Source organism: Mustelus asterias, chromosome 8 (genome assembly GCF_964213995.1).
Source record: "Mustelus asterias chromosome 8, sMusAst1.hap1.1, whole genome shotgun sequence".
Lineage (NCBI taxonomy): Eukaryota > Metazoa > Chordata > Chondrichthyes > Carcharhiniformes > Triakidae > Mustelus > Mustelus asterias.
In genome coordinates this window covers 5,636,253-5,661,288 of record NC_135808.1, presented here as the reverse complement: position 1 = coordinate 5,661,288, position 25,036 = coordinate 5,636,253, and the positions used below count along the sequence as shown (strand labels likewise).

The 25,036-nt window shown below is 48.8% G+C and overlaps 1 protein-coding gene and 1 non-coding gene across 2 annotated transcripts in view; both read left to right on the top strand.

The window, feature by feature from the left end:
- LOC144497634 (uncharacterized) overlaps nt 1-24,640 on the top strand; it is a 65,214-nt gene extending 40,574 nt beyond the window's left edge. The window contains exons 7-12 of the mRNA XM_078219076.1: nt 6,907-7,385; nt 7,467-7,562; nt 7,656-7,889; nt 8,438-8,460; nt 9,501-9,616; nt 23,626-24,640. Coding sequence (XP_078075202.1) covers nt 6,907-7,385; nt 7,467-7,562; nt 7,656-7,889; nt 8,438-8,460; nt 9,501-9,616; nt 23,626-24,170 — 1,493 coding nt within the window. The 3' untranslated portion in view covers nt 24,171-24,640. The remainder of the gene's footprint in view (nt 1-6,906; nt 7,386-7,466; nt 7,563-7,655; nt 7,890-8,437; nt 8,461-9,500; nt 9,617-23,625) is intronic.
- LOC144498021 (U2 spliceosomal RNA) lies at nt 5,969-6,167 on the top strand. Its single transcript, XR_013498607.1, has one exon. It is a non-coding gene; the product is annotated as a U2 spliceosomal RNA (small nuclear RNA).
- Nucleotides 24,641-25,036: the final 396 nt, after the last annotated feature.

Genomic DNA, 25,036 nt, shown 5'->3' with positions numbered 1-25,036 from the left:
TCCGTCTTTCCAAGGAGAACAACCCCAGTCTACCCAATCTCTCTTCATAGCTAAGACCCTCCATACCAGGCAACATCCTGGTAAACCTTCTCTGCACTCTCTCCAATGCCTCCACGTCCTTCTGGTAGTGCGGCGACCAGAACTGGACGCAGTACTCCAAATGTGGCCTAACCAGCGTTCTATACAGCTGCATCATCAGACTCCAGCTTTTATACTCTATACCCCGTCCTATAAAGGCAAGCATACCATATGCCTTCTTCACCACCTTCTCCACCTGTGTTGCCACCTTCAAGGATTTGTGGACTTGCACACCTAGGTCCCTCTGTGTTTCTATACTCCTGATGACTCTGCCATTTATTGTATAACTCCTCCCTACATTATTTCTTCCAAAATGCATCACTTCGCATTTATCCGGATTAAACTCCATCTGCCACCTCTCCACCCAATTTTCCAGCCTATCTATATCCTGCTGTATTGCCCGACAATGCTCTTCGCTATCCGCAATTCCAGCCATCTTCGTGTCATCCGCAAACTTGCTGATTACACCAGTTACACCTTCTTCCAAATCATTTATATATATCACAAATAGCAGAGGTCCCAGTACAGAGCCCTGCGGAACACCACTGGTCACAGACCTCCAGCCGGAAAAAGACCCTTCGACCACTACCCTCTGTCTCCTATGGCCAAGCCAGTTCTCCACCCATCGAGCCACTTCTCCTTGTATCCCATGAGCCTTAACCTTCTTAACCAACCTGCCATGTGGGACTTTGTCAAATGCCTTACTGAAATCCATATAGACGACATCCACGGCCCTTCCTTCATCAACCGTTTTTGTCACTTCCTCAAAAAACTCCACCAAATTTGTAAGGCACGACCTCCCTCTTACAAAACCATGCTGTCTGTCACTAATGAGATTGTTCCGTTCTAAATGCACATACATCCTGTCTCTAAGAATCCTCTCCAACAACTTCCCTACCACGGACGTCAAGCTCACCGGCCTATAATTTCCTGGGTTATCCCTGCTACCCTTCTTAAACAACGGGACCACATTCGCTATCCTCCAATCCTCAGGGACCTCACCCGTGTCCAAAGAAGCGACAAAGATTTCCGTCAGAGGCCCAGCAATTTCACCTCTCGTCTCCCTGAGCAGTCGAGGATAGATGCCATCAGGCCCTGGGGCTTTGTCAGTTTTAATGTTCCCTAAAAAACCTAACACTTCCTCTCTTGTAATGGAGATTTTCTCTAACGGGTCAACACCTCCCTCCGAGACACTCCCGGTTAACACGCCCCTCTCCTTCGTGAATACCGATGCAAAGTATTCATTTAGGATCTCCCCTATTCCCTTGGGTTCGAAGCATAATTCCCCTCCTTTGTCCCTGAGAGGTCCGATTTTCTCCCTGACAACTCTTTTGTTCCTAACGTATGAATAGAATGCCTTAGGATTCTCCTTAATCCTGCCTGCCAAGAACATCTCGTGACCTCTTTTTGCCCTTCTAACTCCCCGTTTGAGATCTTTCCTACTCTCTCTGTATTCCTCCAGAGCTCCATCTGTTTTTAGTTGCCTGGACTTAACGTACGCCTCCCTTTTCATTTTAATCAGATCCTCAATTTCCCTGGTTATCCACGGCTCTCGAATCCTACCTTTCCTATCTTTCCTTTTTACAGGCACATGCCTATCCTGCAGCCTTATCAATAGTTCCTTAAAAGACTCCCACATGCCAGACGCGGACTTACCCTCGAACATCCTCTCCCAATCAACATCCACCAATTCCTGCCTAATCCGGCTATAGTCAGCCTTCCCCCAATTTAGCACCCTGCCCGTAGGACAGCACTCATCCTTGTCCATTACTATCCTAAAGTTAACAGAGTTGTGGTCACTATTTGCCACATGTTCCCCTACCGAAACTTTGACGACCTGGCCGGGCTCATTTCCCAGAACTAGGTCCAGTATAGCCCCCTCTCTAGTCGGGCTATCTACATACTGTTCCAAAGAACCTTCCAGTACGCATTTTACAAATTCCTCCCCGTCCGGTCCCCCAGCTCTAAGCACTTTCCAGTCTGTGCCAGGGAAATTAAAGTCCCCCACTACAACAACCCTATGTTTTCTGCACCTATCCAGAATCTCCTGACATATCCTTTCCTCCACTTCCCGTGGGCTGTTGGGTGGTCTGTAGTACACCCCCAGCATAGTGACTGCACCCTTCCTGTTTCTGAGTTCCACCCACAGCGACTCAGTACATGACCCCTCTAAGTTGTCTACCCTCTGCACCACGGTAATATGCTCCTTAACTAATATCGCTACTCCCCCACCTTTTTTAGCCCCTCCTCTGTCTCGCCTAAAACACTTATACCCCGGAATATTCAGCTGCCAGTCCTGTCCTTCTTTTAACCAAGTTTCCGTCACCGCAACCACATCCAAATTCCGCACAAGCTGAGTGGAACTCTCCGCCTGGTGTCTGGAAGCCATGGGGAGTTTCAGCCAGGACATTGACCCCTTGGTCTGAAGAGCATTACCACGAGAAAATGAACTACCTTTCTCCTCATAACCTTTGATCCCATTCGTCCCAAGTGCTATATCTAGCCGCTATTTGAATACATTCAATGTTTTGACATCAACTACTTCCTGTGGTAATGAATTCCACAGGCTCACTACTCTTTGGGTGAAGAAATGTCTCCTCATCTCCGTCTGAAATGGTCTACCCTGAACCCTCCGACTGAGACCCCTGATTCTGGACTCCCCCACCATCGGGAACCTGCATCTACCCTGTCTAGTCCTGTTAGAATTTTATAAGTATCTTTGAGATTCCCCCCTCATTCGTCTGAACTCCAGTGAAAACAATCCTAACCTAGTCAACGTCTCCTCATACATCAGTCCCGCCATCCCCGGAATCATCCTGGTAAACCTTTGTTGCACTCGCCCGAGAGCAAGACCATCCTTCCTCAGAAAAGGAGACCAAAACGGCACACAATATTCTAAATGTGGCCTCATCAAGGACCTCTATAATTACAACAACACATCCCTGCTCCTGTATTCGAAACCTCTCGCAATGAAGGTCAACATACCATTTGCCTTCTTTACGGCCTGCTGCACCTGCATGCTTACCTTCAGCGACCGGTGCATAAGGCCACCCAGGTCCCGCTGCACACTCCCCTCTCTCAATTTGCATCATTTAGGTCGTGATCTGCCTTCTTATTTTTGCTTCCAAAGTGAACTTAGCATCGCTGCTCAATATCAAGAGGCGTTGGTTAGATTCTTCCTTGTTGAAGATGCTGCATCTGAGGAGTTGTGAATGGAACATTCGTATTTCTGAGAGTAGCTGAGTGGAACTCATTGCCTGGTGTCTGGAAGTCATGGGGAGTTTCAGCGCTTTCTCATTCAAATTGCTGAGGTCACATTTCTTTGGGTGAATCCCGCCCCGGTTCTCTTCAGCTCCCTGCTGTGTTACTGTATTTACTCTGCAGTGAGTGAAAGTTATATATCAGACATTAACAGACCCAATCCGTAATAAAACATAAAACACAGGAAGCACTCAAAAGATCAGGCAGCATCAAGAGAGAGAGCGACAGAATTCACTTTTCAAGTCGACAGCCTTTCATTGGAACTGGAATATTTTACAGAGTAAATAATTTGGCAGCAAGCGCAGTGTCGGGGAAAAGGGTGGAGAGTAACAACAGGGAAAGTTCTATGAATTGGTGGAAGACAGGAGAGGTTAAATGTCTAAAGGTGTAACGGTGCAAAGTATAAGAGAATGGGGAATGGGACTGGTGAAGAAGCATAAGATGGTTCTAGAGCAGTGTTAATGGTTACAGCAGAATGGTAACAGTGGTTAGAATCTGAAGTTCCTGAATTCAATGCTGAGGCGGAAAGGCTGGAAAGGGCAGAATGGCAATATTCCTAATTCCTGTCAGGAACAACTAATTATCAGAGCTGTGCATAAGCAGCTGTTGGAAATACAGAAGTGTAGATGTCCTTTTAGAAACAAAGAGATCAGTTAACAGTGAACTCAGTAAATGAGGAATAATAATTATATAAGAACACAGTCTAGATGGAACATATCGAGATCACAGTCGATTTTATTGTGTTCAGTGACTCTATGATCCTCTGGGGACTCTGAATGAGATCAGTGGAGCATTTAATGTCCAACATTTCATCCGGCAGAACACATTCCATTGAGATATTCATCAGATGAACAGACAAACCAGGAGTGCAGTAGATTGGAGTTGCCTTGCACAAGCCAGAGTCTTGATAGCAAGACTGACAGCGATTGTGTTCAGAACCTGAGTTCTCTAATCACTTGTTCTCCACGATTCCTGTTGTTAAATCCCCCTGTTAGAACAATTTATATTTAAATAGTTTTCATTGCGGGTTTCTAAGCCAACTAACTATAGCAGCATATATTGATTTATTGCAGAATTTTAATGCGTAAATCCTTCTCACAGAATGGTGAATATTAATGTGACATTCTCCTGATAATCTTTCTCAGTAATAGTCAGGGAACATCTCACCAAACAATGGGATTTACTGAATGCGATTTGTTAATCTGGATTTGATCAGATCCAAGGTTAAGAATATATAACAATCCCAGTCTGATACAACACAGAAGGAGGCTATTCGGTCCATCGAATCTGTGAACCTTCAGAGATAGTCTTCACTTCTTGGGCCGTTTTTAATGGGGACTTTCTTACTGCAGCGCTGTGATTCCGTCAGCAGGTGGCAGCGGTGCGCTTTGTAACAATGAAAGAGTTGAGTTCACCCAAAGTCTCAACCCATCCCAGAAACTTACTGCACCCGCAATGAATTACTCACAAGAACAGGAACAGCCGTCAAGTAGAGAGATTGGCACAAATGACAGAAACTTCCCAGATTTTCCTTGGATGGAAATGATTGTCGGTAAATTCCACTGGACTCCGCACCTTATCACCCTGGAAAGTTACAATGTTCCCAATATCTATCCCCAGAGACAATCCACATTTTCCGACACTTTAATGTATAAAATTGCTGCATAATTTCATTCCTGAATGTCTCCGGTCAGATTTTAACGATGAAAACAGAACACCCCCCAATGCTGATGATGGGTGAGAGAATTTCCCAAAATCGAGGAGAATTCCATCCGGCGGGAGGATTGTCGCCAATGACACAAACTTCCCAGATTTTCCATGTGTTGAAATGAATGTCAGTAAATTCCGCTGGGCTGTGTAAGGGGTGTCCATGTCCCCCAGGACAGATTGCCCTTTCTGTGCTCCACACAGGAGCTGTTTAACACCCAGGCAGTAACAATAAAACCCAATACTCAACACTGTCAGATATATGAAACATTTTACACCAGAATCACAGACAATATCTCTGCAATAAAACGAGACATTGATTTCCAATCCACATTGGTCTCTCTACTTCTCCCTGCCGTATTTAAACGATATTTTCCCAACTTTGCTAAAATGCCTGTTAATGAATCTAGGCCATCGCAAAACTTCACAGCCTGTGGTTTTTCTTGCTGGAATAGCGCGAGTGTTGGGGGAAACTCTTCAAATTCAATCCCAATAGGATGTCGTTTCACTCCCCATTTCCCATTGGTCTGTCCCACAGTCCTGCCCCTGTGATGTGTTTCCTCTTTATCAGTGACTGGGAAGGTAGCACTGTCTGATCAATACACAGACCCCAAAATCACCGAGACCGAGTTTGAATATCTCTGCATTTTTTTATTTCCAAAAATAAACTCAATGTTCTCACATAGACACAAAACGAACCGTGTACATCCTGTGCGGTTTAAAGTCACCGTGTAATTCAAGCCTCCCTGTGAATGTATCAACTCTCTCTCCCTCAGCCACTCCATGTGACAGCGAGTTCCACATTCTCACCACTCTCTGTGTGAAGAAACTCCACCGAATATTGGAGGAGAGATTCCACTTCAAATGTTCCTTCATCAGTTAAAAGCAAATTACTGCGGATGCTGGAATCTGACGAAGAGACATCGCTTCTCGGCCTTTTGGCTAAGATCAAGTGTAGTATCGACATGCTGTGCTTGGTTGAAGTCATTAGGTTACATTTTAGCTTCATTTGAAGCAATTTTTAAAAGCGGCATCTCGGCCTTTTGGCTAAGATGCAAATGAGATCAAGCCTTGGAGGAGGTGCAATGCCTGCTCCAATCAGCTTGGATCATGTAGATCAAGCCCAAGGAGGTGCGAGCCCAGTCTTGTCAGCTTGGATCGGGAATGTCTCAACTTGTTGAGACTCTGAATTAGACTTGATTTGATTCAATTGGATTTTTTTAAAAAATCAAAATCAAAAAAAAATCTGACGAAGAGACATCCAGACTCGAAACGTTAGCTCTGCTCTCTCTCCACAGATGCTGTCAGACCTGCTGAGATTTTCCAGCATTTTCTGTTTTTGCTCCGTCATCAGTTGATGTTTCTCTGGGTCCGGGTCCCCGGGAGGGATACGTAAATATTTATAAAACCGCAAGTTATTCTTTCTCGAAAATAAACCACATTTCTCAGATCCAACCCTCTAAATATCTTCCCTGTAGCTGTTGTGTAAATTTCTCTTTGACATTTAAAGTATTTGATGTTTGAATGTGAGCGGCTGCCGTGATGAACACAATTCAGTTTCTGGATCCGGATCTCACACCGAGTTTCAGCAGAGTGGTTTTAATCGGCAGCGAGATCAGACTGGAGAAAATGCAATGGAATCTCGATCCCGCCCATTTCAACCTCCTCCCTCCCTCCCTCTCTCTCTCCCTCCACTGTCAACATTCCCGGAGCCCAACCCGCCCCCGACAGGGTTCAATGATTCCCCTCCGTTATCCTTCAGACCGCGCCAGTTTTTATCTCTGGTGTGAAAGTGGAGAGGACATGACCCACTCTGTAATAATAATTCCGAGTGACGCAGTGAACTTTACCGGGAAATAGCTGAACTGAGGATGCGCGGCAGGAACATCGGAACTGAAAGCGGTTTGAGTCAGGAAGTGCTGAGAGTGAACATGGCTTCCAGACAAGCAGAGAGTTGGACCGAGGAGACAATTTGTCCCATTTGTCTCGATTTCTTCACTGATCCGGTAATGCTGGAATGTGACCACAACTTCTGCCGCTCCTGTATCACCCAGTGTTGGGAAAAGAAGGAAATAAACTCCTGCCCGGAATGTAGAGAGGAGTTTCTGGAAATAAACCTCAGGATAAATCGGGCCTTAGCGAATCTGGCCGAGAAAGCTCGACAAATAAAGCTGCATCCGAAAGAGAAGGAAAGTAAACTTCACTGTGAGGAACATCAGGAAGAACTGAAGCTGTTTTGTGAAACTGACAAGAAATTGATCTGTTACACTTGTGTAGTTTCGCGGGAACACAGAGAGCACCGCTTCCTGCCTTTCGATGAGGCTGTGGAAATCTGCAAGGTAAAAGGGAAATATTGAAAATTAACAGCTCATTTTCCTGCTCTGACACTTTCATTCTGTGATTTTCTCTCCCAATCCCAGGAGCAGCTGAAATCTACCTTAGATTCTCTCACAGAGAAGAAATCGGCGGTTCGAGAAACGGAACAGAAACAGAAAGGGAAGATTTCTGAAGTTAGGGTAAGGTCTCCCTGTGCTGGTTTTCTGAATTCTCGGTTAGTTTTGTTCCCTTTATCGCGGGACATTAATTATGTTTCACATTTCATTGGGCAGGAACAGTCGAGCAATCTGCAGAACCACATCACATCCGAGTTCACTAAAATGCACCAGATTCTCACTGAGAAAGAGCAGCGTTTACTCAGAGATCTCAGGGAAGAAGAGGAGAGGATTCTGGAACCAATGGAGAGAAACCTTCGAGAGATTCAGGAGAATTTAAATTCTATTGAGGGGAAACTCTCAAAGTTGCAGAAACAGATGGAGCAAAAAGACGAGCTGATATTTCTGAAGGTGAGGGAATATATTGCGGCTCAGTTCAGGGAAACTTCACACAGTCACTAAATAACTGATGAGAACTGTGAAATTAATATAGAATTTACTGAAAAATAGTAACCGAATTGAACAGAATTGTGAGTCTCTTCCTGAACGGTTTTCCTGCTGTCTCTGAACTAACGGCTCCCACACTGTCTGCAGATTCCCGGGAATACCTGTAACCTCCTGAGAATGAGTTTCTTCATCTTCAAACTTGCTTTGTGATTATTTCTGTGTTTCCCAAGTTTAATTTCCTCCTGGAACTCCCATTGTAATCCAGTTCCAGTTCCATGTTGTGAGTGTGTGGGTGTGTCTGGTACGGTGTGTGAGAGTCACTGTGTCTGTGAGCGGGACTGATGTTCAATTCCAGTTTATTTGACTCTCCACAATCTTCCTTCCAAAATGCATCACTTTACATTTCCGTGTGAAATCTCATCTGCTCTGAGTCTGCTCATTTCACCAGCCTGTCTAACTGTTCCTGAAATCTGTTACTGTCACCCTCACTGTTGCTGATTCATTTCTTTCAGGAGGAAGCTTGTCGGGAGAGAAGGTAGGACATATTCTTTACTGAAATCCGCTTTTTGTTAAAATAAACTCAGTAAAGTGTCATTTTCGTTCATTTATTCATTGTTGTCACAACATTAAATGGTCTGTCATTGGGGCATGGAAATTCGGCGTGTAGTTTACGGACCAGAGTTTAAAAATAACCACCTTTATTACAGTGATTTTACATAACTGCTACAATATTGTAATAAATAACCGGGAAGTGTAATTAATACAATCTGGTTCCCAGGCCGGAAGTGATCACTTGCCCGATGTTGGCTGTTAGTGTCTGTGACCTTCCCACTGACCCTGAGAGAGCCACACGGTCCATGTTTCCAAGGAGTGGGTTACCCATGTCCCTGCATGGAGCCTGACCAACCCGAGAAAGTCTCATGTTGAAGTGGGGAACGGATTCTATTTTTATACTAAATGCAAACTGGCTCTGTGTCCTCAACGAACACAACAGTAAACACTTGTAATTATATAGCACCTTTATTGGAAATGAATATCCTGAGGAGTTTCACAGGAGCGTTATAAAGTAAATTGACACAGAGCCAAATAAGGAAATATTAATCCGGATGACAGAGGTGGATTTCAGAGAGCGTCTTAAAGGACAAAAGAGAAATAGATAGATAGAGGAAAAGGGAGGGATTCCAGAGCTCAGGACCTCGGCAGCTGAAGGTCCAGCTCCCAATGGGGGATTGACGAAAATCAGAGATGTTCAAACTGGCGGAAGTAGAGAAGAACAGGATTCTGGGAGAGTTGTGGGGTCCAGGAGTTGCAGAATTGGATATTCAGCTTTGGGATGTTTTCAGCCTTTGTCTTTGTTCCACAAACTTTGTTTATAATACAGCAAGTGGACAGGCTGAATGTTAATCACTTCCTGCAGTGTGTGATGGCTGTTATCAGTTTTTGAACCTTTTTCAGGACATGGCTGGTTCCACTCTCTGCTCTTGAATTTATAAGTTATCTCTTTTTCAATTAAAAAAACAAGATTATCATTTCACTTTGGACATTTTCTTGCATCTTTTTTTTAAACATTTACAGGATTAGTGATGGTGAGCACGCACTCTCAGTATTTGATGCCGCCCTGTCTATCGGGAAGTTCAAAGACCTTTTTCAGTGCACAGCGTGGAGAGAAATGATGAAACCCATTATTCCCGGTAAAACTCTCATATTAATTTTCCTGATTAGCAATTCAGTTGTGAAGCAACTAAACAGGCTTTAAGGTCCCAGATTAAATATTCACATTTCCATTTGTTAATTCCTAGAGTCTCCCGTATTCATATTTATCTTTCTGTAGGTTCCTCTGGGTAAGTGTCTGAATGTGGAGATGCCGGCGTTGGACTGGGGTAAGCACAGTAAGAGTTTTAACAACACCAGGTTAAAGTCCAACAGGTTTATTTGGTAGCAAATACCATTAGCTTTCGGAGCGCTGCTCCTTCGTCAGATGGAGTGGAAAGCTGCTCTCCAGATTTCCACTCCATCTTTCCACTCCATCTGATGAAGGAGCAGCGCTCCGAAAGCTAATGGTATTTGCTACCAAAGAAACCTGTTGGACTTTAACCTGGTGTTGTTAAAACTCTTACTAAGTGTCTGAAGCCATCAGCATTGTGTGTCAAAGCAGTGAAGGGATCTGTATAACCAGAGGAATAGAGCACCAATCTCAGGATGTGAAATAGAATTGCTCTAGAATTCTGGACTGGTCTCCCTGTCATTCTGGGAAACATTTTTTAAAAATCATCGTTTGTCAGGAAGACATACAGACATTCGAGAGCAAGTAATGAGTGGTAGATCATCTGTTTGGTGGAATTGGACACATGAATCAAGAGGAGGGACTGCAGAAACTGTGAGTCTGCAGTGGATAAGAGAGGGAGTGTGGTGATCTTATTGAAATATTCAAGGTTCAGAACAGAAAGGAGGATATAAACATCCACAGGTTTAACACAGTCACAGAGATTGAATCAAAGTAGGTATAGCTTTAAGTCTAGAATAGGGAGGGTGACAGGGCAGTTTGGATTGAGTGAGGTTGAGTTTTGGAGTGATTCCATTGAGTTACTGAACCAGTGAACTCACTCTATGAATTTGATCAGAGGCTCAATCCATTCTGAGGGCTGACCTTCAGAACAATATCACTGTCCAGTTTCCCACTGGTTTGCAGTGTGGGAAAATGTTCTGTGGTTCCTGAAAAGGGGACAGGGGACAAGAAATCCTCATGAAAAACAGCGGGGGCGAGAGAGAGAAAGGATCAGCGAGAAACAGTAAGAAAAATTACTCATCTCCTGGTCACAGAGAAATCATCAAAAGCTGCCTTCATTCTCGCAGTGTGAGCCTAAATACTTCAGAAGCAGTGCAATAATTTTGAGGAACAGTCAGTGTTTGAATGTAGAAAATGAGAAAACCAATTTCCAAACAACAAGATCACAGGAACAGCATTGTGATCATGATGAAGTTTTCTGTTTTGATGATGTCGTTTGCAGTATGTAGGGCAGGAAACAGAGCAATAAACTCCTTACATTGTTTCCAATGGGGTTTCCAGTGGTCCCTTTAAGACCAGTGATTAGTCCATTCTACAGACTGTTCCTCTAGGTGGGGCATCACCATTCAATCGAAGATCAAGATTGTATGGAGTCTCCTGGTATGCCAAATGCCTCCAGTTTGTACAAACAGTGAGACTTCTCCCTATATTTAGTGTGGGAACGCTGGATACCTATTTTGAAGCTGCTATATTATTGTGGGGGTTTGATCTCTGCCATTCTTGATATTCTGATCAATCGTCTGACCTGCCATTCACCTTTGTGCAGTTATATACTTTTTTCAGGAATTTGGTGCTTTCCTTAACTTCTTCAGTGAGCCACAGATGGTGGGTTCTCCCATTGGGGATTTTCTTTACAGCATGAATATATTTATGCTGAATATTCTTAAATCCCCTCTTAAATATCTGCCATTGCTTGTCTATCAGTGTATCCCCGAGCCCGGGATCCCAGTTCACTGCAACGAGCTCAGCTTTCATGGCCAGATATTTGCTCCTATTTAAGTTTAAAATACTGATTCCCTTTCAAACTGGAATTCAAATTCAATCATATTGTAGTTACTGCTACCGAGGGCAGATGGACGACCGAGCAGTGCTGACAGCAAACTGTATGTCACATCCAGCCTCATGATGAGAATGGTAAAAGACCCCAAGCTGCACAATATTTTGAGCAGCTCAGTAGACAGGGTGCTGCACAGATACACCTAATCAAGGCCAGGCAGGTCCGCCTGTTCCAGGATAGGATTCCTGTTTTGTCCTGAGCGTTCACAGTCAGATTGAATGATCTGCAGCAGGTATAGAGGTTATGCTTTATTTATACAGAGCATTGGTAAGACCGGAACATGAGCACTGTTTAAAGGAAACACCAATTGATTCCTACTCTCGTGTTTTCTGTCCATTAACCTGTTATTATTCCATCAAATTTCTAGTGCACTAAGTTGTTCACTAATCTTTTGTGTGGTCTTAATCAAAAACTTTCTGAAAATCGAAATATTCTCCATCCACCATCTTTACCTTCACTATTCTGCTAGTTGCATCTTGCACAGTGGCACAGTGGCAAGCACTGCTGACTCACAGCACCAAGAACCCGGGTTTAATTCCGGCCTTGAGTAACTGTCTGTGCGGAGTTTGTACATTCTCCCCGTGTCTGTGTGGGTTTCCTCCCACAGTCTAAAGATGTGCAGGCTAGTAGATTGGCCGTGTTAAAAAATGCCCTTTAGTGTCCCAGGGTGTGTTGGTTAGATGGATTAGCAATGGGAAGTGTTTTGGGTGACGGAGAGAGGGCCTGGGGAAGATATTCTGTCAGAGAGTCACTGCTTAAAGGGCCAAATGTCCAACTTCTGCACTGGATTTCCTTTCATAAGTCCATCTTGACTCTGCCCAAATTCACCATTATTTCTACCACATTCTTTGTTAAAGATTCTTGCATTTTCTCTCCGACTGATGTCAGGTAATCAATCTGTCATTGCCCAGATTCTCTCTCCCTCCTCTCTTAAACATTGGGTTACATTTAACCTTCCAATCCGCAGGAAAAATTCCAGAGTCTGTAGAATTTTGAAAGATGACCATCAACGCATCCCATTATTTTCTCTACTATTAGTCTTACAAGCAAGATAAGAATAAGAATCTTACAGTTCCTTATTAATACCAGTCCCTTTATCATCTATTATTTATGGGAGGTTTTTGATGGTGATCATTGACATTTGGGTGGATTATTGAGAATATTTGTGTGTTCTGCCTTGGTCATTTAATTTAATATGAAGTTTGTGGTGTGTGTGACCACAGATTCATGCTTACCTCATGTTAATTATTTATTTTAGAGTATAAGTTATATAGTATTACTGTTTGACTCTTGAACAGTAAAAATATTCTTCACTTCACCACTTATTCTAATTCAGGATCGCGGGGAGTCAGACTCTATCCCACAAGGCACTGGGCATCAAATACAGTACACCCAGAATGGAACACCAGTCTATCACAGGGATACACTCACACACAAACTAAGGGGCAATCAACCATGGCCAATCCACCTAACTTGCACATCTTTGGTCTCTGCGTAAAAACTGGAGCACCCAGTGAAATGGGGAGAGCGCAAAAAACTCCACACTGACGCTCAAGACCGAATTCAAACCAGGATCCCTGGAGCTGTGAGGCAGCAGTGCTTACTACTGTGCCACCTCTAAAATGATTGTGTTTCTCTCAAATTAAGGAATCTTATGACGTTACCTATCGCAAAGGCCAGTGGCACACTGGAAGATTGGGAAACTTCTAACGATCAATAAAGGGTCACTAAAAAACAGAGACAGAGAGCACAGATAAAATTATGAAAGTGCAAAATATAAAAAGGGACAGCAAAAGCCTCTATAAGGATGTAAAGAGGAAGAGAGCAGCGAAAGTGAATGTTGGTATCTTGGAAAATGAGGCTGGAAAGTTAATGCTGGGAAACACAGAAATGGCTGAGATCCGAAATCAATGTTTTACCTCAGTTTTCACGATGGGGGACAGGAGCACATCCCAATAGAAACAGCAAATGCAGAGGTCATAGAAAGGGAGCAACTTGGAACTATCCTCATCACCAAGGAAAAGGGACATAGGAACATAGGAATACGAGTAGGCCATTCATCCCCTCAAACTCGCTCCGCCATTCAATAAGATCATGGCTGATCTGTGGCCGACCTCCATGTACCTGCCCTAAGCCCATATACCTTGATACCCCTGCTCAATAAATGTATCTCAGACTTCAAGTAGGATGGCACGGTAGCACAGTAGTTAGCATCGCTGCCTCACAGCTGCAGGGACCCAGGTTCAATTATGGCCTCGGGTCACTGTCTGTGTGGAATTTGCACATTCTCCCTGTGTCTATGTGGGTTTCCACCGGGAGTTGTGGTTTCCTCCCACACTCCAAAGATGTGTGGGTGAGGTGGATTGGCCATGTTAAATTGTCCCTTAGTGTCAGGGAGATTAGCAGGGTAGATACGCAGGGTTACAGGGATAGTTGTTGGTGCAGACTTGATGGGCCAAATGGCCTCCTTCTGCACTGCAGGGATTAAACTTAACAATTGAACCAGCATCCACCACTGTTTGAGGAAGAGGGTTCCAAACCTCCACCACTCTCTACATGTGGAATTGTTTTCTAACATCTCTCCTGAACAACTTGGTCCTAATTGAGATTATGGCTCCTGGTTCCAGAGCTTTCAACTACCATTTTGGTCAGAAAAATACAAAGGCAAATTATTAGTGACCTCATGCATGAATTGCAAAAAAAAACTAGGATGCAGGTATAGCAGGTAATAAGGAAAGCAAATGGAATATTCATATTGATTGTTAAAGGAATAAAACATAAAAGTAGTGAAGTGTTGCTGCTGTTGTGCAAAGCATTTGTGAGACCGCACTGAGAATATTGTGTACAGTTTTCATCCCCTTCCTTGAGGAGGGATGTAGTTGCATTGGAGGTGGTTCAGAGAAGGTTCACTCGCTGGAGATGAAGGGCTTGTCTTATGAAGAGAGGTTTGCCAGTTTAAGCCTATACTCTCTGGAGCTGAGAAAATGTGAGGAGATCTAATTGAGGTGTACAAGGTGCTAAGGGGCATTGACAAAGCAGACTTAGAGCAGATGTTTCCTTTTGTGGGGCAATTTAAAACAAAAGGTGATAGTTTTAAGATATGGGGTGGCAGATTTAAAACACAGAAGAGGAGAAAATACAGAGGCGATTCTCCCACTGCAACACACATGTTTTTTGGAGGGTCGGGTCGTGAGATGCACGTGGCGGCCATTTCACGGGTTACCCGTGAGCGTTTACGACCCATGCACATCTCCCAACCGGAGACCAGGACCGCGCTGAAAACCGGCGTGCCGCTGATTTGCATCATTACCGTACTTTAGCGTGACATTATCGGGATCGACACGACAATCTCCGCCCACGTTAACGTCTCCCACCTCTTTGGTATGATGTCACTTTGACACGAATCAGAGTAGATATATAAAAGTCTCAACCTGATGCAGCAGCCTTGAACTGGCGTGAGGAGGGAAATGCTGCGAGCAGAGTGTGGGGATGTTGTAGGCAGGCCCTGGAGATGCTTGGTGGGCTTCCTCCTGCTGTCTTCAGGTGCTGGCCTGTGGACCAGTGATATCTGGGTTGCGGGGGGCAGGGGGCTTCTACTTTCTCAGAACTCTGTGGGCGAGGGTCCCTGAAGGAGTCCTGCTCAGCCTTCCCTTCCAGGGCAGCACTGTAGCTCAGTGGGTGCAGGTCCCTGAAGGTGTCCTGATCAGCCTTCCCCTCCAGGGCACTGTGCAGTGGCATTGTCTTGCCGCGGGGTGTGGTCAGGGACTACACTGAGTGCTGGGGTTCCGGGTTGGGACAGGAGTGCACCTTGTGCTGACTGAGGTCTAACCAGATGAAGCAGTTGCTGCTCCAGGCCGAGGTGCCGAGGTTCAGACATGGACTGCATGGAATCTGCTGTCACTGGGCACCCATCAGCTAATGATTTGCAGTCTGTCCCTTCCCTGTGACACGGACCAGCAACACACGCCTGTAACGGATGCTGCAGTTGCACACATGGCAATGGCACAAGGGTGCGCAGTGCCCACGGCTGCACAGCGACCTGCTTAATCTGTGCCAGCAATTGTCATGATGGGAATCTCACACAATCTAATCGGGTCACGCATGGCACCATGGATTGTGTGGTGTTGCCAGCACCCACAAGTTAGTGAACTGCCCCAAGTGAGGGATTGGGGTGTTGCTGGGCCTATGCAGCCAATGACATTAATCCGTCATTTTATGCTCTTTCCAAACCCCAGTGTGCAGATGGATCTTGGACTGATCGATTTGCAGCTGGCCATTAGGTGGCGGCGGAGGAGGAGGAGGCGGCTCAGGAGATGGCCGGTGTGGAGACCCCCGCAGGAGCAGCCACTACCAGTCCCACAGGAAGGAGGGCAGGGGGCTGCCACTGAGGGTTGGGAGGTGGGTGAGCAGGCTCCCAAAAGGGTACACAGAAGGCGGAGGGTGCTGAGGACAAGGAGGTACAGGCCCTGCAATTCATTCGAGGCCCTTTCAGAGGAGATGTGCTGTTGCCCGCTGCGGCACATTTGTGCGGTGCTTCCACACCTGGCACCTCAGGGGAGGGGCGTCCACCCACTCCCTGTGGACGTGAAGGTAACAGATGCCTTGAATATTTCACTTCTGGCTCATTTCAGGCACCCAGTGGTGGCCTCGTTGGGATCTCCCAGGCCTCCGTACACAGATGTGTGCAACAGGTCACTGATGCCCTGTTTGCCCGGGCAGGGCAGTGCATAAACTTCAATGTGGGCCGTGCACAGCAGGAGGCCTGCGCTCTAGGCTTTGCTGCCATTACTGGGATTCCCAATGTCCAGGGAGCAGTGGACGGGACACACATCCCCTTGCAGGCCCCACATGCAAGGCTGCAGCAATTTGTTAACAGGAAAGCGTTCCACTCTCTCAATCATATGTGACCATCTAATGAGGGCCATGCAGGTCGATGCACACCATCCAGTGAGTGTCCATGACAGATTTGTCCTCAGGCAGTTGGACATCCCTGGCCTCTTTGAAGACCGGCCCAGGTTACCGGGATGGCTATTGGGCAACAAAGGTTGCCCTCTAAGGTCATGGCTGATGATGCCTGTGCGGAGGCCCGAGACCGAGGTGGAGACCCGCTACAGTGAGGCCCATGCAGCACCCGGTCCATCATAGAGCGGTGCATCATCCTGCTGAAAATGTGGTGCCGCTGCTTGGACCGCCCTGGGGGGGCCTCCAGTCTGACCCTGTGTGTGCCTCACACATTATAATTGTCTGCTGCCTGCTGCACAACATCACCCAGCAGCAGGGAGACCAGCTGGAGCAGGACGAGGAAGAGGAGGAGGAGGAGCGGCGAGGGGGTGAGGTGGACGTCCCGCCATATCAGGAGCCGGAGGAAAGAGGGCCGGCGGCGATGGCAGGTGTCCGGCAGGGAAGGGCAGCGAGGGACGCCTTGATTGCAGCCCACTTCACCGAGCTGGTACTGTGCAATGAGGGGGCTGCAACCACCACACATCCACCACACCCCAGGAGCAAGTGCAGCCGCTATTCCCCCTCCAAACCGACCTGGGCCCTCAAACCACCACATCACCCTTCCCCAGCCTCTCTCATCCCACCACCCTATCCCCCAGAAACATCCAAACCTGTTAGTGTGCCTGGGCTGGCAATGGTTGCGAGTCTTGGTTGAAGGCTGGAGGATGATGATGACTCGCTGTTGTGCACACTGGGATGCTCTCTCTGGTGCCACTCAAATCTGATTCCTAACCTGTACTCCGAATGCACACTGCCACCCTGGCCCACGTAGCTGTAAGGGTTGGGGTCACATGTTTGTTGGACAATCGGGGTGGGGGGGCAGGGGGGCGGCGGTGGAATGAGCGGGGGGTGCTCTGCTGCCCTCTGGACATTGGGATTCCCAGCAATGGCAGTGAAGCCTAGAGCCCGGGCCTCCTGCTCTGCAAGGCCCATATCGAAGTTTATGTACTGCCCTGTCCGGACAAACAGGACATCAATGACCTGCCGCACACATCTGTGCACGGAGGCCTGGGAGATCCCAACGAGGCCACCACTGGGTGCCTGAAATGAGCCAGAAGTGAAAAATTCAAGGCTTCCGTCATCCTCACGTCCACAGGGAGCCGGTGGCCGCCCCTCCCCTGAGGTGCCAGGTGTGCAAGAACCTTGCACCAAGAGTCTGGTGGATGTTGGGGAAGGTACGGCAGGCACTCTCTAACATGTGGCTGAGTCTCCAAGGCGCAACAGACAGCACCTCCATGCAAAGGAATGGGGACCACTCAGCACTTTGGGGCGAGTGGGGGCGGGGGGAAGGGGGGAGGTGGAATTATAGACACATAACTCACAGCTGTGAGGTGCAAATAAAAATTTATTGTGCTCTTAACGTTAGTGATCAATAAACCCTGACTACTGGTGATCTTCACCCGTGCTCTCTTAGTGAACTTCAATTTTCTAACTTTGTGCGGTCTCCTGCTTCTTCTTGGTGCTACTGCAGGATGCACATTGGAGGTGGTGTCCAGGTGTGATGCACGCCCTGTTCCCTGTGATGGCCTTGGCAGATGTCCTCTGGGTGGCCGGGACCTGGAGGGCCCCAGCTGATTAGCAGATGACACAGTTTCAGTGTCACCCTGTTCCTCGAGCTGGCCCTGAGATGCCCCGGTGTGAGGAAGGGGGGAAATCAGAAGGTCTCGGGACATCCGGGATCTCCTGGGTGGAAGGCCCCGGCATGGCTCGAGCCCTACCTCCTCCGTTGAGGTGCCCAGAGGCCCCAGGGACATTCCATGGGACGCCAGGGTAGCTGGACTGAGCTCCAGGAACTCCGGCGTCACCTGGCTTCGCCAGTCCTGGAGGCTCAGGTGCTTCTGCTCCATGATCTGTGATCCCTCAGCCCTGGCCCTCTCAGACTGGGCCAAGCTCTGGAGCCCCTCCACTGCAATATTCTGTGAGCAAGCCAGGCTCCGGAGCCCCTCAGCAGTAGCCCTCTGTGACTGGGCCAGGTTGTCGAGGCTCACAGGCATGGCCTGCTGTGTCTCCAGAATGCCAGCGAGAGTCCCAGCCATGGGCAGCAGTTTCAGCCCCATGCCCCTGACACTCATGGCTAAGGAAAGCTGTGCCTCCTGGATGCCGTCAACACCCTTGCTCGTGGCCTGCTGTGTCTCCAGGATAGGCTGGACCCTGTCACCCATGAGGACAGACCCCTGGGCCAGACTTTCCACTATGGTTGCAACCCTTGCCGTGTTGGCCTGGTTCACACGCTGTGTCAGCACCACCTCCTGCAACAGCACTCTGTTGGACCCCCCTAAACAGCCTTGCAGTTGCAGCATGTGAGCAGACAACCCTTCCACAACCCTCCGTGTTTCCTGATGCATCTCCACCAGCCTTGGCCCCGAGGCTCGGCATCTGGCTTGGGGACAGCTGAATCCTCGCCTTCGGCAGACCTCCGTGTGCCCGAGCCCTCGGATGTGCATCAGTGTCTGTGATGTGCTCACCAGATAGTGACCCAGAAGCCTCAACACTAAAGATACCCACTGTGGTGATAGTCTCTGTGTTGGTGGGTTGTGTGGTAGATGCCGGTGCCGTTTCAGTGGTGCTGTCCTCAGAGGATTCTTCAAAGCCTCCCTCCGAGGTGTTGTCCAGGGGGGTCGTGGGCAGTTTGCTTCAGAACAGCAGGGAGGTCGCCAACACACAAAGGGCCGGGTTCCTCTGGGTCCAAGACTGCAATAAAGAACACACATTAGGGGAAGGGAGGTAAAACATTCTATGCAGCATCACACTTACTTCAAGGAGAACCTACGTTGAGGGCGACACTTATGCTCACTTGCAAACTGGATGCCGACCTGGCTGTCCGTCACCATTCTGGATGAACCATCTCCCCCTGCCAGTTCCATGGCACGCTCTTCAACGCTGGTCAGATGCTGCAGGTCAGGCACACCACCACCGGTCTGTGCCCTCACATGGCAGTTATGTATGCTTTTCTCCTGTAGGAGCATAAGGTATCTGGCAAACATTAATATATTGAAATGCATGGTGTGTAATGCATGTCTGTGTCTCGGGAGTTGTGCTGGCAGTTGCGGGGAAAAGGGTCACCACTGAAGGGTGCTCGTTGAGGGGTGAGGGGAAGGGGTTAGATTCAGTTCCTGGGGGAAGGGTGCCTTGTCGCATGCCCTTCAGGTGTCTAAGCAGGGTTTGAGACCTGTGCCAAGCATGTGCAGAGTTCCAAGTGGGAAGCTCACTCACCCTTGCTGCTCAAAGAAGGTCGTACAGTCTTTTCCGACCCTGCCGGCCAGAGCACGGTATCAGGCTCCTGGCATTCACCACTTCTGTCACCTCCTCCCACAATGCCGTGGCGGCTGCACCCCATGGGCGAGGCCCCTGGCTGGGGAAGAGCTGCTGACGCCTCTCCTCCATGGCATCAAGCAGGCGCTCTTGGTCGGCCTCAGCGAATCTTGGGGCTGCTTTCCTCGAATGTATCTTTGTGGCGTGACTGGCTGTGTGTCCATTCCTGCAGCTTATATACAGCTCTCGGAGGGGGGGTGCAGGTGCAGTGACTTTGGCCAGTCAAGGGCCAGTGGGTAACAAATCCTTGTGAGAAATTTTGAAGGCTGCTTTCAATTGAATGTCATGCATCCCTCGGGGTGCTGATTGTCAATAAACTGCTGTGTCCAAGGGCGGCGGGGGGGGGTGGGGTGGTGCAATACTCAGGGCTCCTAATCGATAAGCTGCTGTGTTCAGGGCAGGTGCAATATTCAGGACTCCCATTCAAGAGAGGGAATGCTCGCTAGCTGGGGTTGTGCATGGCAGCACAACGCAAGTTCTCTGCAGGGTAGCAGTGAGGTCAGTATGTTCAAGGGATGGAGGGATGGGGTATCCGCATCATCCAGATCCGTGGGGCATGGGGTGAGTAGGCAGCAATGTCTGTGCGGGGGGAGGGACGGCGATGTCTGTCCGGAGGGGGCAGCAATGTCTGTATGGGGGGGGGGGGAGCGATGTTTGTATGGGAGGCAGCGATGTTTGTATGGGGAGGGGTAAGCAACTTCTGAATGAAGGGGTCAGCGATGTCTGAATGGGGGCGGGGGGGGGGGGCGGGTGCCAGCGATGAGGCCAGTGATGTCTGTATGGTGGTTGTGGGGCCAGTGATGTCGGTGGGGGGGTGAGCGGGTGGCTGTGGGGGCCAGCGATGATGCCAGCGATGTCTGTGGGAGGGTTTTGGGGTCCAGCGATGTCTGTAAGGGGGTTGTGGGGGTCAGTGATGAGGTCTGTGAGGGATACTGTGGGGGCTTGCGATATCTTGGGGGGGATTGTGGGGGCCAACGATGAGGCCAGCAATGTCTGTGGGGGGGTTGTGGGGGCCAGCAATGTTTGTGGGGGGGCTGTTGGGGGAAGCAATGTCTGTGGGGGTTGGAGGGCAGTGATCTGAATGCTGGGAGGTCTTTTCAATGATCTTCCAGAGATGTGCGCATGCACGGGTTCCCGCTCATCCTGCCGATTTCAGGCTCTTTGGTGTGAATATGCCGCGCCCCCCAGCATTTAATGATATTCATGGTTGTGATCTCTGCAATGCACTGAGTGTGGGAGATTCGGGTCTGAAGTTGCACTGAACAAACAGTCGTGGTTTAAACCAGTTTTCTCGCCAATTCAGCACTTTTGGGACAATCTGCCCCTACTTGAAATGGTCAGGAGTCTGTGGACTTCCCCACCCCAGAATGTGGTGAATACCCAGACTTTGGGTGAATTTGAGGAAGAGCTGGACAGATTTTTAATTAGTTTGTGGTTGAAGGGTTGTATTGAAGGGGCAGGAAAGTGGAGTTGAGGCTGAGACGAGATTTGCCATGATTGCATTAAATGACAAAGTAGCACAGTGGTTTGCACTGCTGCTTCACAGCTCCAGGGACCTGGGTTCGATTCCCGGCTTGGGTCACTGTCTGTGTGGAGTTTGCACATTCTCCTCATGTCTGCATGGGTTTCCTCCGGGTGCTCTGGTTTCCTCCCACAGTCGAAAGATGTGCGGAATAGGTTGATTGGCCATGCTAAAATTGCCCCTTAGTGACTTGGGATGCGTAGATTCAAGGGATAAGCGGGTAAAATATGTAGGGATGTGGGAGTGGGGCCTGGGTGGGATAGTGGTCGGTGCAGACTCAATGGGCCGAGTGGCCTCTTTCTGTAATGTTGGGTTTCTATGATTTTGTATGATTGACCCCCATCAATCTCTCCTTCTTGCCTCGGTATTTTCCACAATCTCTCTCTCTGCTTCACCACAATCATTCCCTCTCCCTGTCATTCACTCATCTTTCCCTCCCACTCTCTATCCCCATTCTCCACCCACTCTCCCTTTTATGTTCACATACATTCTCCTCCTGCTCAAGAACAGTAAAATCAATAGGTTACATTGGAAGAGCTACTTGAAGAGTGGGAGGGGGTTTTGGAAAGGAGAGAGACAGCTGGAGAGGTTAAAGAACTCTGCTTGCCCCCAGCCCAGCAACGCATACTACCCACCTTCCACACCCCTCCCCCCCGCCACCCCACAGCTCCTCAGCAACACACACTCTTCATACCCGCCACAGACCCCCAACAACACACGCTCTCCATATCCCTCCACAGTCTCCCCGCAACACATACTGCCCACATTCCCCAACCCACAGACACCCAGCAATACACACCCTCCACATTCTTGCCCCCCACAGAGCTCAGCAACGCACAATCCGCACATTCTCCCCCCCCGCAGAGCTCAGCAACGCACAATCCCCACATTCTCCCCCACCCCCCCAGAGCTCAGCAACGCACAATCCCCACATTCTGCACCCCCCCCCCCCCCCACAGTCCCCCAGCAACATACACTCCACATTCCCCAACCCACAGACCGCTAGCAACACACACTCCCCATACACTCCCAGTCTTCCTGCAATGCACACTCGCCACATTACCCACCAACAGTTCCGCGGCACCACACTCCCCATCCCTCGCCCCCACGGACCACCAGGAACACAGCTGCCCTCATTCTCCCCCCCGACCCCATTCACATACACAAATCCAGAATCCATGCAGTCGTGGCCCCAAACCGCTGCTTTACGCGTCCTGAGGCAGCAACAGTGCCACTTCAGATAGTTTCCAGCCCATCCCCCACCAGCAATGGTCCTTGTTGCTGTCAGCTCTAGGACCCAGAATCAGCGGTAAGACCTGAGATCAACGCTCAGGCTTGGGTCCATGTTGAGAGTCCAAAGTCGAACCCCGTGAACAACAACAGCCCCCCAGACACAAGACGCAAAATGGACAAAATGAAACAAGGCTCCCTCAGCAACAGAGCTATTTGAAAGCAGAAACCTACCTCCTCGATCACCCTCTCTGTTCTCTGAATGCGACTGTTCCACTTGAGGGGTTTTCCTCACTGATTCCAGCTGCAGCGAACGAGGTGGTTAAGGAGGTGAGCTGGGACGATTGGGAGTGAAGCTCGCTAATTACATTGCGATGAACGCAAAAGATGCAAATTGACGTTTCACCCATTTTGGGCAGAGTCCCGATCGTGCCAATTTTTAAAATGGTAAAATGGGAATGGGTGCGAAAATGGGCACCATTCCAGCGAGTCACAACATGCCCGATTTTATGACTTTTTTCCACCACAAAATGGGCGCAACGAGATTGTTAAATTCTGCCCATACACTCCACATCTCCATCTTGTTCTCTCACATCCTGCCACAATATCTGCCACCCCGCTGCTCTCCATACACTGCATCTCAAACCTTCATGTTCTCACTTGCCGTCTCCCTCATGTTGCTCTCACTCTCCCTCTTTACGCTCCTGCTCCCTTTGCTCCATCTCGCTGCTGCCCTGTTTTCTCTGTTCCCACTTCACCCTCCACATCCCTTCTCTTTCTACCTCTATCTCACTTTCACTCCCCACCTTCCTCACCTGGCCCTCTGCTCTCCACTTCCCTTCCTTCCCCCCTCTCTCCATGTTCCCATCCCATTCTGCTCCCACTGTCCCCTCCCCCTCATTCTCCCCTCCCCCTCACAACCCTCTCTCCTCTCTTCCTCACTCCTCACACTCTCTCCCCTCCCCACCCCCTCTCTCTAAATCACTGACTGTGTTATTGTAACTTTCCCCAGCTCCAGCCTCACTGACTCTGGATCCGAACACAGCGCATCCCCGGCTCATCCTGTCTGAGGACCGGACCAGTGTGAGAGTCGGAGACAAACGGCAGCCGCTCCCTGACACCCCGGAGAGGTTTGATTTCTGGCCCTTTGTCCTGGGATCAGAGGGATTCACATCAGGGAGACATTACTGGGAGGTGGAGGTGGGGGAGACAGAGTGGGATCTGGGAGTGGCCCGAGAGTCTGTGAACAGGAAAGGGTTAATCTTCCTGAGCCCTGAGACCGGATTCTGGATTGTGAGGCTGTTTCCCGGAAGAGGTTATTCAGCCCTCACCTCCCCCTCGGAGACCCCCCTCACCCCGAATGTGAATCCCCGGAAGATCGGGGTTTTCCTGGACTATGAGGGTGGACAGGTGTCATTTTACAATGCGGACAACATGTCCCATCTCCACACTTTCACCCACACTTTCACTGAGAGAATCTTTCCCATCTTCAATCCGGGATTGAATATCGGGAAAAACTCGGCGCCGCTGACAATCTGCGGGGTTAAAGGTCACTAACAGATCCATCCCATAATTTCACACCGTCTCCCTGCCTCCTGCCAGCTGTAAACTGATGGAACCTGTTCATATTGTGGTTATTATACAATACAATCATACATACAATCCCTACAGTGCAGAAGGAGGCCATTCGGCCCATCGAGTCTGCACCGACCACAATCCCACCCAGGCCCTACCCCCACATATTTACCCGCTAATCCCTCTAACCTACGCATCTCAGGGACAATTTTTAACCTGGCCAATCAACCTACCCCGCACATCTTTGGACTGTGGGAGGAAACCGGAGCACCCGGAGGAAACCCACGCAGACACGAGGAGAATGTGCAAACAATTATAATTTACATTGGGGGCTCCATGGTTACATTTGTAAAATGATTCTTCAAACAAAACAATCTGAGAATCACTGGAATAGAAACAGTTTTTCTCAAAGATTCCACAGCTCATCATTAAATCCAAGAAGCAGAAACTCTACATGTTGTTTGTGTCGTCACTGAGTGAGGGGGCGGGATTCCGGGGAATGGAGACGCCGATTGGCCGGAGCTCCTGTCACTCTGAATGGGGGAGGCGGGATTCCGGGGAATGGAGAAGCCGATTGGTCGGAGCTCCTGTCACTCAGAATGGGGAGGCGGGGTTCCGGGGAATGGAGGATCCGATTGGCCGGAGCTCCTGTCACTCTGGGTGAAGGAGGTGGGATTCCGGGGAATGGAGAAGCCGATTGGCCGGAGCCCCTGTCACTCTGAGTGAGGGAGGCGGGATTCCGGGGGATGGAGAAGCCGATTGGCCGGAGCCCCTGTCACTCTGAGCGAGGGAGGCGGGATTCCATTGATTTCAGGTGATTTCCTTGGCCCACCTCCCCCACGTTACTC